General features: G+C 43.1%; 1 protein-coding gene across 9 annotated transcripts in view; it reads left to right on the forward strand.

Moving 5' to 3' along the window:
- Positions 1 to 13,043, forward strand: part of casz1 (castor zinc finger 1) — a 191,830-nt gene that overhangs the window by 165,646 nt on the left and 13,141 nt on the right. For all 9 annotated transcript variants that reach the window (XM_088082271.1, XM_088082272.1, XM_042491014.2 and 6 more), the window contains 8 exons: positions 2,972 to 3,136; positions 4,740 to 4,912; positions 5,474 to 6,339; positions 9,989 to 10,121; positions 10,542 to 10,605; positions 11,634 to 11,797; positions 12,112 to 12,234; positions 12,338 to 12,658. In XM_088082271.1, coding sequence (XP_087938397.1) covers positions 2,972 to 3,136; positions 4,740 to 4,912; positions 5,474 to 6,339; positions 9,989 to 10,121; positions 10,542 to 10,605; positions 11,634 to 11,797; positions 12,112 to 12,234; positions 12,338 to 12,658 — 2,009 coding nt within the window. The remainder of the gene's footprint in view (positions 1 to 2,971; positions 3,137 to 4,739; positions 4,913 to 5,473; positions 6,340 to 9,988; positions 10,122 to 10,541; positions 10,606 to 11,633; positions 11,798 to 12,111; positions 12,235 to 12,337; positions 12,659 to 13,043) is intronic.

Consider the following 13,043-nt stretch of genomic DNA (forward strand, 5'->3'; position numbering starts at 1 on the left):
CCTTTTTGTTAAAGAGTAAGATCCTTTTTGTTTAACCACAAGCAGCTCCAACATCGCTATTGCCAAACACACCAGACTCAATTTAAATAAACTGTAATTTTTTTTATTGTAAAACACACCACATTCAGAGTCGACAGAAAAAAAACATCCTTGTCTTTACACTTTTTCAACAATCAACAGCTGTAGATTGGTTGAAAAAAACTCATAAGACACCTAATTATATATGGAAATATGCTGGCTCTTTGCACACTAAATTTACTGTTTATTTATAGGGAATCTGGTGAGTTTGTCCATAGCGATTTAGGGGCTTTTTCTGGCTAAACAAAACGATTCTACCCTTCAAAAATGTCTATCTCTGTATGGATCCTTTCAATAATGTAATGTGATAATAACGTAATAACTGTCAGACACTTTAGACACATTTAGTAGTTGTAAACTGACAGTGAGCACATGCCCTGAGTGGTTACATTGCAGCCTGTTTCGGGGATGCAGCCCTCTCGCCTAATGCTGGACCAATTCCAAAAATCTCTTTTCCCATTAGTCATTTAGACAGATCGACATTGTTAGATAGGCTCTATGTTTGATTATACCAAAGTTAAACTTTCAGGTGCAAAGAAAAAAAAGGGGGGGGGGGACTTAAAGCTAAGCATCTGTCTCCAGGACACGACAAAGGGGATAGACAAACAGGATAATGTGTCATCTTTTCATTAATGGTCACACCCAGCCAAAGTCTATGTAGATGAAAAGTTTGTTGGCCTTTGGTCTGCCAAACAGGCTATGAGTGTTTACATCTGTTCAGTTTGCAGGCATCTTCCAGGCACAGTTGGTTTTTGACAGTTGGCCTTTTAGCAAAAGGGTTAATTGTAAATATGCTTGAAATATGCCTCTTTTTTATCTATGTGTTCTTTTTTTTCTAAAGACATCTGCTACTGACTGGGGGCCTGCCTTTAATCCCCTTTCACGTTATTAATCTCATCCTGGTCCCAGGAGTTGTCATGTATGGCACAGGAAGGAGAAAAAACACAAAGCAGATCATAATACAGGCCTTGTGTTTGCTGTAGCATATGGCCTGAGAGAGTTAGACAAACACAGGAAGATTTGTCAAAGATGTCAAAAATCCATGCACAGCTAGAGCTGTGTGTGTTTTCCTTCCTTTCCTAACAATTTTCTGAATTAAGCCATCTTCAGCTGTAATCTCCTTTGTCTGCTCCTGATCAAGAGAGATTACCGCTCGATAAATATTGTTTATGTGGTGAAAAGCATTACAGATCTAAGCTTTCATTTTCTGCTTGAATCCCACTTCACAGTCTGATGGGACATATTCTTGGAGGAATACAAAGGAATATCATTTCATGTCATTATTTAGACTGTTAGTTCAGGTTATCATGGCAATTTCCACGGTCAGGTCCACATTTCTCTGTTGCTTTTGCGTTGCATGGAAACACAGATATGCTTTGGAAGCCAGCTCTCTGGGATGTCAATACCCTGAAAAAAAAGAAGCAGGCAGTGATGAGCAGCCCCTTTCGAAGTGATAACTCATGAAATGTTACATGACACACACTCCTGGAATATTATCCCACTGCCAGCCTGCGGGCTATTGGCTGAGTCTTAACATTCTCCTTTCATGGGCTTGTACATGAGGGAGAGTGTGCATCTTGCCACACTAGTGGGAATCCTAAAATAAATGTAGCAAGTGGCTCCCAACCTTCATCACCACTCAACTGAAAATGAGATCTTTTTCCCAGTCAGCTCTCTCCATGGCCTATTTTGGACGGCTTGATGGATCGAATGTACCATGACCGCATTTCAACTTATCTTCCGGTCATCATTAACCGTTAGATACCAGAAAGCCCAAAGCTCAGAACTGAGTTCAGGATTTTTCAGGTAAATTGTTCAAAAAGCAACGAATCCAAAGCAGTCATCAATTAGATTAAAAGTCCTAATGAAGTGTTTGCTCCTACTGGAGTCAAACATCTCAGAAATATGCAGTGGGAAACAGGCCAAGAGCAAGGGAATGAACAGCTGTGTGAGATCTTAGCTTTTTACTTGTGTGTGAGTGGAACACATGACACAAAGCAATTACCCTACTTTGTACAGCAATTAGTTGCTTTTTAGAATAGTTCTTTCTGATGTTTTTCCCTCAACAGGAGATAAATACGGATTGCAGACAGAACTGTCTCATTGATTTGCGCTTCTCCTGTTACCGTTTCTGTAACATCAGCTTAAGCCCAATTACTGCAGATTTGGTTGCTGCAGGTCTCTGTGGAGTGACTTTTCTGTTTTCCCTTCCTGACTCCTGGGTGTGGGAGGGATTTTTTTTATTTATTTAATTATTTATTTTGTAATTTTAGAAGGCGGGTCTCTTAGCATATTCACTCATCATTACAGGCGAAGCCTGCACCAACAGCGAGTGTTGGTGCTTTAATTAAAAATGGAATCATATCTCAGTGAATTGAAAGGGAAAACGTTTTTTGGTTCACTTGTTTGTTTGTTTGTTTCTGTTGTCTTCTGTTTTCCCCTGTGCATGTCTGAGAAACCATCTGCATGGAACATAATTTTTCCAGAGACAGAAACATCACAACTGTGATCTTGCATGTCAATTGATTCATCTTAATTAAAAAAATACATTTTTGTAGAAGGGAAAAATAATGTAGAGACAGTGGGAACATACTTCATGTTCCATGTGGAAGCTTCTCCTGCGCTCAAAAAGTCCCAGAGCCTTTGGTGCTGCATTTGGATAGGGCACAACTTTGAGATATGCAAAGTAAATCAATAACCATAGAACGCATCATCTTTAAAAGACATCCTGGCCCTCTCCATTGCAATGTGCACAGCCCTCCCCAACTGCCAATTGGCTCCTGCATGTTGCAGCTGCTGCTTCCACAGAGATAAAGTGACTTGTTGCTGATTCTACGACTGGTTTAAATAAACACCAACCTGTTGCCGTACATTTTTCCCTCCCCTTTTGCAGAGGTTTACCAGTAAGCAGGATGTAATCAGGCACTACAACATGCACAAGAAGAGGGACAACTCCCTGCAGCATGGCTTCATGCGCTTCAGCCCTCTGGACGACTGCAGTGTCTACTACCATGGCTGCCACCTCAATGGAAAAAGCACCCATTACCACTGCATGCAGGTACACTACGCAGACTCACACCTCTTCCTCCACCTACACAAGTACCCACAAGGAGCCCACAAATATGTACAGTAGGCATGCATGCACACACTTGCTCAAGCATTATATACAGTACAATAACCCACAACTCACTTTTGCTGATAAAAAAACTGTGGAATATAAAGTTGCATCCAATTTACATTCCAAAACAACACAAAAAAACTGGCTGTCAGTGAACCAGATCTCATGCAGTCCATATAGAGCTTTAAGTCTGAATTTGTATTTATTAAGAGACTTAAAACAACTTTTTTACAGCAATTACATAAATTCAGGACAGTTTCAGACAATGTAAGACAGGAAATAAAGGAGTCGCTGAGCATAATGATATAGACGATGCCCAGATCTGTCAAGTCAGGCCACTTAAAAGACATACACAAATACAGGATGTTTGAAAGTTACACAGTTTACCTACATCTGTGAAATGGATTTACAGTTCCACAATTTTTCCATTTACACCAAACTGTCTTTACAGAGCAGTTTGGCAAAACGTGTCCTAAAGTAAATAAAAGAAAATTGAAAAAGGGTGAATACACGTGAGGCTGCTTGTGCTCTCTCCACCTCTCCACTCTCTCGCTCCTTAATTGGCATGGATAAAATTCAGTAAGGTGTTTATATAAACTACACATTTTTCATCTTTTAGTACCAAGCAGCCAGTTGAAGATTATTCCCCCTTCTGGATTTGTTTAATTTTTTACATCTGCTTATTTTCAATGTGTCATTGTGCCGAGAGCTTTCTCACCAGCAGGGCAGCAGCGCAGCGGAGAATGGCTTGAGATATATTCTTTTTTAAACCCCACTAACGGCGTAATTGTTATTAGGACATTTCAGCCCTTGTTTTAACAGTCCCTGAGAACCTGCAGATGTTGGCATCGGCTCTCTTGATTTAGGGGGGAAAAAAACAGAGTGGCATTTTTTTCATTGTTTGACTCAATATGGAGAAGTTGCCCGGTTTGTGCGGGTGAAAAGTGCCAGGGATGATATACAATTGCTGCTTTTAATTCAAACATTACCTGTTTTTTTCCCCCTCTGTTGGCTCTGAGGGCTCTTGAGCACCAGAACATTTTAAACTAAAGAACAAGACAGTCATCTTACTCCCATCTGTTTTCCTCTGCCCCCTCTAACTCTCAGGTTTGTTCTCAGAGTTACATTAAGGTTGTGCATCGTCACACTCAAAATATGAATTTCATTTTCTGAAAGGCAGCTTTGCCAGGAAGATATGTAGTTTCAGCTACCTACTGCGGCCACTGCCTCTTTCAGTCACTTTTTTTTTTTTTCCCAATTATCACAATGACGAGACTATTTCCAGTTCACAGATTTGAGACAAAACTCTAATGAGCATTACCACAAATTAAATTGTAAACGTGTGAAGACAACTGTCTTCCACCCATTTCTAAGCCACTAGCATTTTCTTAACCACATTGAGCTCCTTTCTCTGTGCTTGTACTGTATATCAGATTTGTTGAAAGCCCTGTCTCCTAGCAGTCTGCGGCAGACTGAAACTTTCATGTCTGCCGTGGGACCAGATCTTGTTTTCGATCGCCATGCTTTGTATTTTGCTTTGCAGGTGGGCTGCAGCAAGGTGTACACCAGCACCTCAGATGTCATGACTCATGAAAACTTCCATAAAAAGAACGCCCAGCTGATCAACGATGGCTTCCAGAGATTCCGTGCTACTGAGGACTGTGGCACAGTCGGGTGTCAATTCTACGGGCAGAAGACGACACACTTCCACTGCAGGTATATATTGGCAGCCTAATGTGGTGGCCATTTTTTTTACATTTATATAACATACATTAAGCATAAGTACATTAAAAACACACACACACACACACACACACACACACACACACACACACACACATATCTATACACACACACACACATATATACACACACACATGACTAATGGCTTCCCTGTTCCTTGACCTGCACCATTTGTATCTTTGAACATCACAGAATTACATTTAGAAGAAAAAAGGATGAAAAAAGCATCAAGCTCATTTTTGAAGACAACACACCACAGAACTATTATCAATAGTCATAGAGAATCACTTGGTTGATTCATTGAAACTCTGTCCCTGGAATGTATCCCTCTGGCAAAGGTTGCAGGTGGCGACGTGTCAATGAGCTGTCGCCGTGTTACTGAACCGCCTCAGTTATCATTCCTCCATTGTGAACTATTTAAATAATGTCGACCCTCTTCATGACTCCCAACTGCACCAAGGTACGGAGGAGGCTTTGTGGCAGAGCACCATAGCCAATCATGTTTTCCCTTTGTTTTTCATACTTTTCTTTCAGGCGTCCAGGATGCACATTCACCTTTAAGAACAAGTGTGACATTGAGAAGCACAAGAGCTACCACATCAAGGATGATGCTTATGCCAAAGATGGCTTCAAGAAGTTCTACAAGTACGAGGAGTGCAAGTACGAAGGCTGTGTCTACAGCAAAGCAACCAACCACTTCCACTGCATCCGCTCAGGCTGTGGCTTCACCTTTACCTCCACCAGCCAGATGACCTCTCACAAGCGCAAACATGAGCGCCGGCACATCCGCTCCTCCGGTGTCATGGGCCTCTCTAGCACCTACCTGCCGCCAAAGGATGAGCCAGAGGAATCGAGCAATGATGACCTGATGGACTTTTCGACCATCAGCAGCAAGAACTCCAGCCTGAGTGCCTCGCCTACGACCCAGCAGTCCACCACTGTATCACACCTGTTGGCCACACCAACAACTGCTGTCTCCTCCTCTGCATCGGGACACACCCTCAAACCTACACCCTCACTGCCCAGTGCAGGCCAGCGTATGTCCAGCCTGCTGTCCCAGGCCCTGCCTAGCAACATGCCGGTGACCCTTGCTCTCTCCAACAGTGCTCTGGCTGCCAACAACCCATTCTTCCCCCTCATACCCAGGCTGCCTCTCCAACCACCTCCGCCAGCCGCTAGCTTGATATCAGCTGTATCCTCTGGGGCCCACTCCATGCCCACCGACTCACTGATCCAAGGCTGCTCCACAGTGGGTGCAGATGGAGCCATGGCCTCTACCCCAACGTCCTTCGCCACCTCCTCCATCATGGAGAAGATTTCGGCAAGCAAAGGTCTGATATCACCCATGATGGCCAGACTGGCAGCTGCTGCCCTGAAGCCCTCCAATAACCCAGACGCAGGTCAGTCACTTCACAAATAGTCATCATTGGGACAGCAATTTTTTTTTTAATTTTACTTGTATGTATCCCTTTTATATCATTCTGTGTCGCCTCTCATTATTCTGTGCCCCTTGTCTAAATTCTGACTTTTTGAGGGATACGGTACCGCAGTGCAGGTGAATCTCGTCACACTATTTTGAAGTACAGTGAATTTCCAGCACAGAGCTTTTATTTTGAAGTGCCATTTCTGTTTACTCTTGAAATACAGTTCATTTATTTGTCTTATGAGCTAACCTGTTGTTTACATTTTATGACATTTTTAGATTGAATATATAGTTATTTATCAAAAGTGTGGACCATGAGCTAATGACTAAGGTGAAGTATGGACCCTGTGGCTGGACCAGTTGGGAACCACTGCTCTAACTGAACCAGTATAACACACTTGCAATTAAACCCATGAATAAATTGGTAGCTAATTGTAAAGGTTAGCTTTGATTATTACTCTATTTATAGACATATGTATTGAAATACAAATCAGTCTCCAAAAAAAATATATACCATGTATTCTAAAAGCCACATCCTTTTTTTCTGTGTGGACTCCACTCCACTACAGCCAGAGCAGCGAGTGCACTCAGAGGTCATTTCTATCACTATCCCACAGTGGAAAGAAAGGCAGAAAAACTGCCGTTTCCAGGCTTAAAGGGACATACCGGAGGCATAGTCCTCTGCTCTGGGCTTGTTATTGTGTTGATCGTTTGTTAGATACCCACAATCCATTTGGAGATAAATGCGTTGACAGGGGAGAGTAGAGCCTGTAAAAGTCTCTTATGATGTTCAGAGTGGGGGCTCCTGGGGCTTGTGTCGAACATGTTTCCTCATCATTGGTCTCTTATCTATGACTGCGCCCGTTCCAAGCAAATGGAGGTGGAATGAAATTAGTTCAGAAATTGCAAGAACAAAAAAATGTTGGGTTTTTTTTCTATTTTTTTTGTATCCTCTATGCAAACTGATAAAAAGAAGAAAAAAAAAACAGAAATCGCTCAGGCAGAAATGACTCAATGCACCAGAGCTGAGAAAGAGGGTTTTTTTTCACTGACACAAGAACTCAGACACACTTGCATGCATCAGCAAAGACACACTTTTTGAATTTCTGGAAACGTTCTCTTCTCACAAAAACATGTCAATACCTATTTAGCATAAACACAATTCACATAAATTTTGGAGGTAATTGCCTTGTCTATGTTTATCATATTGCTCTAAACAAAGCTTCTGAGAATGAAAATGAAGTTAAAGCATTAAATTGATAATGCACTGCGGAGCACAATTTTGCATTCAGTAGCAGCGGGGCCTCCTGTGCTGAGCCCAAGCAGGTGGAGTGCGGATTGTAAATGGGGCTGCGAGGGGGAGCATCTCCGGATGTTGGGACTGGGAAGGATTACAATTCCTGGTGGTGTTCCTTGAGCAGGACAGGCCCTGGGAGAGAGACGGGGCAGCTGCTCCGGGGAGCTGAGCTGAGCCCAGGCTGTCAGGCTGAGCTCCACCTCTGGGCTTCCAGCAGGTAGTCTGAACACTGGGAAGGCCCCCACTGAGGGTGGGGCCTCCACAGATGGTGCCTTCACCACCCCTATCGTTGTCTCACTGAGAGTCTGCATCACAGATCTCGCTGCTTGATAACAAAGCTGGTTTGAAATTTTCCCTCCTGTATCACACACTTGTAAAAGTTTGGTGCAGATACAGAATGGGGGAGCTGCTTCGGTTTTGTTTCTCATATTTGCTTCATAAAATGTGTGAACAGGACATTTGGGGCTAAAATGAGGAGGAAGTGGTTTGTGCTTCTCTTGTCAAAAAGGTGTGAGAAAAGTCATAGTGTTGTGGCTATTTTTCACAGTGTTTATTTTTTCATGGGGTTGTGAAACTTCGCCTCTGCTGCGGTGAATAGTGCATTTTTCCTGTTTCTGCTTTCAGTATTTTTCTCAGTAATTTTTTTTTTATTTTTTTTTTTTTATTAATGTTCCGCTCTAATTTACCCCTAAGTGTTTTTCGCAGAGATTCAAGCATCTGAAGGGTTTACTAATTAGACACACAGTACAAATGATCTTTCACAGACTCTGTATCTTATCCGGAGTAATTACATGGTGATACATTATTCCTGGATAATTTCCAGAAAGAAGCTGCTTTGAGTCAAACTCATTTGTTCTCCCTCTTTGGGAAGTGGTTAGAGAAAAAAACTTCATGATGTGCATCAGAAGAAGAGACTTCTGCGTTGTAATCCACCTTAAAAAGTCAATTTATCCTCTGATACAACGAAGGAATGCTTTAATCCGCCTGATGATCATGTGTAGATCATATAGTGGGTGGCTGCTCTTGATATAATGTGCTCTCATTTAGTCTGAGAGTTGATTTAATTGTCAATGACAAGGCGGGATCTGTCTGGCTAGTTAATTTTGGGCGTATTCTTATTAAGTTGGGGGGAGGGAGGGGGCGCTGGACGGAGACTTGGTAAGCATTCAGTGACCTCAAACCAAAATTGTATGACTGCTGTTTTCCCTTAGCCCCGCCCAGACCCCACCTCCAGCCCCTCCAACCTCAGCTATTGTCAAACCAAACTGACACTGACACTGACACTTCCCCGTCTCCGAGCTTTCAGCTGACAAGGCCCAAGACTGGCTTTTCCACTCCTATTCTGCCTGATATGTCTCTGGGTCATCTTGTGGCAGGGGGGAACTCTGGTTGGTTTCCCCCTTACGTAGGCTGGTCTTGTTTTCTCCCAAGCAAGAAAAAGGAGAGGAGCCTCACCAGGCTGAGGGCCAAGGGCACACACTTGGTTGCCCATGACCTTGCCTGTCACTATCCCTCAACACCAGCCCTGATTCCCAAACAACAGATTCCTCACCAAACCAATCAGAGCCCCTGGTGCTCCTCAGTCTTTTAGTGTCTGAGAGGCTACGCCAGGGTCACCCCTCCTGCTCCCATATTTTTAAAAAAAAATAAAACACCACTTATTGTCTACCAAAAAGCCCTGCTTTCTATGTGTAGCCCCAGGACAAATTAATATTTCAGTCCCTTGGGGATCTGGGGGTGGAGCAGAATTCACCCTCCTGTCAGCGTTTTTACCCCATGTCATCCCCTGGTCTTTATTTATTTCATTTCAGTGCTCCTGTCCCCGCTCACAGCATCCACTGAATACCTATTTGGAGGAGAATGTGATCAAGAGGTCATGCTATTTGAACCAATCTGATTGGCTGTCAGCTCCAATCTGACCGACATAGCACCCCTGTTCCTTGTGGGTACGCTCAGTGGCATTGGCTGCCGTCCGTTGTCAGGCCAACGAGGAGCCTGGGAAGGTGGGAAGGGAGGGGGGTGGCCAATCTAAGACTGCCACTTTCCCTCAGCATTAGCATCTCACTTAATGACCAGTTAAGAGGCAGCCTGGCAAATGAGTTGTGACAAGTGCTGCAGAAAAAGGAGTCTTTTTCCCTCATATCTCCCGCCTCTCAATCACCATTTAAAAGGCTTGACGGCCTGACATAATTTCGCAATAATTATCACTCGGAGTATTCTTTTCAGGCCAGGACAGAAGTCAGATTGGATCTCGTCATAGGGTAATAATGCTGACCAACAATAACTTTGTTGTCACTTCTCTCATCTGCGTCTCTGGTTTGATCCTCAGGGAACGGGCAGCCGACTCCAGCCAGCCAGTTCAATCTGGTTCAAGTGAAGCAGGAGCCAATGGACACCAACTGTGGGGCCTCCCAGGACTCCACGCAGGAGCACAGCCTGGACCTGAGCAAGAAGGACCACAGGTACATAGCTGCATGCATAGATGGTTAATGCAGTATGGAAACTGTTGGTTCTTGTTGTAAATTCACCTCATATATTCACAAAATAAATCAACAAGGAAATGAGGGTTCCCTGATTGATAGATGATTTCTTCAGGCTTGGCAGCCAGGTTTATATTTCCAATTATTTATCAAAAAATATCTCATTTATATACATGTGCATACAATTATAAAATCCTCAACATCTTTCTCCATTTTTGTGCGAGAAGGATGTTTGTATAAACCGTCAACTCCAATCTTCCCTCCAACTCACAGTAGATCTTATTTCTTAAGAAGACAGCATTTTTCTTCTTCATTATACAGGCACACCTTGCGTGATAAATAGTAATATTTACTGTTCTCATGCAAATCTTGACTAAACATTGTTCATTTTCCTTGTTCCAGTAATGAATCAAACGGACACCCTGTACCAGGGAATACATCTCTTTTATCCTCGCTTATGAATAAGGTAAGATCCATCCATCAAACGCCTTTCATCCCAAGACAAATTAGCGGGACACGGAGGGGCCTGTTTGTTTTTTAATGTTTCACCGCTAATAAGATGAGTTTGTATCATTTAAATTTTCCAGCCATTTTTCATACAGTGTAATTTTCACTGCACCTCTCACAAATTAATATAATGAAGCAGTAGCTGGGTGCCATGCCAGATATATAGAGATGTTTGTTTTTTGATGAGCTGTTTTGAACTCGCCGTCCATTTTTTCCTCCTCCTTTATACTTTTTCTTCCCCCGCCTCGCACCACATTTATTTATAGAGTTTGTAAATTATTTGATTAAAAAGTCAGAGGAGGAAAAAAAAAAGGCACTGCCCTCATTTTTTACCAGGTCTAAATGTTAGTGTATGGAAATGTGGTTTTTTTGGGGGGGTGAAGATTAAAATGCACATTGTCTTAATCATAAATCTTATCTGATTGATACAAATGTGCCAGGTGGTTTCCATCACACTGATGATGTAGTGACAGATAAGCCTCCTCTTTTTTTTTTTTTTAGCCTTGCCAAATGGTCAAGACCTCCTCCCTCCCCCCACATGCTTCCCCTCCGCACACGTCGTCTTTTTAACCTCTCCCCAGGAGAGCTTAACTTCAGAGTTGCTCTCCTCAAAGCAGTCATTAAACCCAGACATGGAGGAGCTTGAAGACCTGTTGTCCAACAGCTCCTCATGTCATGTCAGCTTTTGGGGGTTTGAGTCAAGCCACCACATCACATAAAAGGGTTAACAGTTGCTCCCAGAGGAGGCTTGGCAAACACGCTTGGCCTGCACTCAAGCAAAAGCCTGGATGTTTGTAAATCTGGCTGCGCTTTTTTGCTTCGCCAAAAACATTTGTGTGTGTGTGTGTGTGTGTGTGTGTGTGTGTGTGTGTGTGTGTGTGTGTGTGTGTTCTGACTCTCACACTCTTACTAACATATGCAAGTGCCCAGCTTACGTATGCTCCGCTAACCCGGCAGCTGGTTGTTTATGTGCTGTGTGTTTTGTAGATGTCACAGGTGAACCCTGCCCTGTTCAACGCCATGAACCTGAAGACAGAGCTGGAGGCGGGCCAGGGCAGCAACACTTCAGAGGCAACACAGTATCTGAACAGAGTGCTGAAGAGGCCTCTTCCAGAAAAAACCACTGAGATCTGGAGGACATACCTCCGCAGGTATAAATCACACAGGAAGTGCTAAGAGTGTGGTGGATTGATTTATGTAGTTAGACTCATTCATTTTGATAGTGAGAAAACAGTCAGAATGTTTAAAAGTACTGTACATGAAACGCCTTTTTCTTTCACGTCCTGCGTCACTGGAAACACCCCTGAAACAAAAGGAATCTGGTCTTGTGGGAATTTTAAATGACTTACAGTACGACAGACTTACAGCATTTACTGTCAGATGACGTGTCGAACCAGTTGTCCTCCTAGCGTTTGTTTTTTATTTGAAACAGCAGTAGATTTACAGTCTTCATTCTCTGTCTAAGGTTTGACACAGATGACTTCTGTGAGGCTCAGTGTGACTTCCTTCAGAAAGTGCACTTTCACTGCCTGGTAGAGGACTGTGGAGCTCTCTTCAGTACTGTGGATGGGGCCATAAAACATGCTAAGTGAGTGTCCCACTGGTTCATAATCAGAAAATATACCCTTTCCCCATTTTAGCCTTTGGCTTTATTGATCAACATAAAAATGAGCTTCCATCTTGTTTTCCAGCTTCCACCTCCGAGCCACCTTGAAAGTAAAGTCGGAGCCTCAGTACAGTGAGGGAAAAGACTCCAGTGATGGAGCCTCGCTGCAGCCTGCCGCCCCTGTCTCCATGGCCAACAATCCCCCGATGGATGTGGCACACCTCACCTCCTCTGGCGGATACAGCTCTCCTCCCCCTTCCCTGCTGGCCTGGAAGCAGCTGACGGGCAGCATCCCTCAGATGCCGGCCTCGATGCCCAACCTGCCAGCTAACTCCCCTCTGGCCACCACCTCTCTGGAGAATGCTAAACCACAAGTCAAACCTGGATTTCTGCAGTTCCAGGAAAAGTAGGAGAAATATTTATTTGTTTCTTGTTACCAGTGGTGGACAAAGCACACAACTCTATCACTTGAGTCAAAGTATAGATACTACTAGTCAAATATTACTCCAATACAAGTGAAAGTAGAGTTAAAGTACTAGAGTACTTGCTTTTACTTAAGTATTCAAAGTCCTCTTTTTATCTCAAATGCATTGCTGTGTTTTGTCACAGTACATTTACAGAAACTAATGATTCTAAAACAACCCAGTGCACTGACTTGCTTGTAAAACCTGTAGAATAAAAAGCTTGTTGAATATGCTGCAAAGCCAATAGAAATGTCCATGTTCCTGTATGTCATGATGAAGTTTGTGGGCAATAAACAGCAAACGTATAGAACAATACAAACCATTCTT

This window comes from Plectropomus leopardus, chromosome 9 (assembly GCF_026936395.1).
Source record: "Plectropomus leopardus strain MGB_pleo_1.0 chromosome 9, ASM2693639v1, whole genome shotgun sequence".
Classification (NCBI taxonomy): domain Eukaryota; kingdom Metazoa; phylum Chordata; class Actinopteri; order Perciformes; family Serranidae; genus Plectropomus; species Plectropomus leopardus.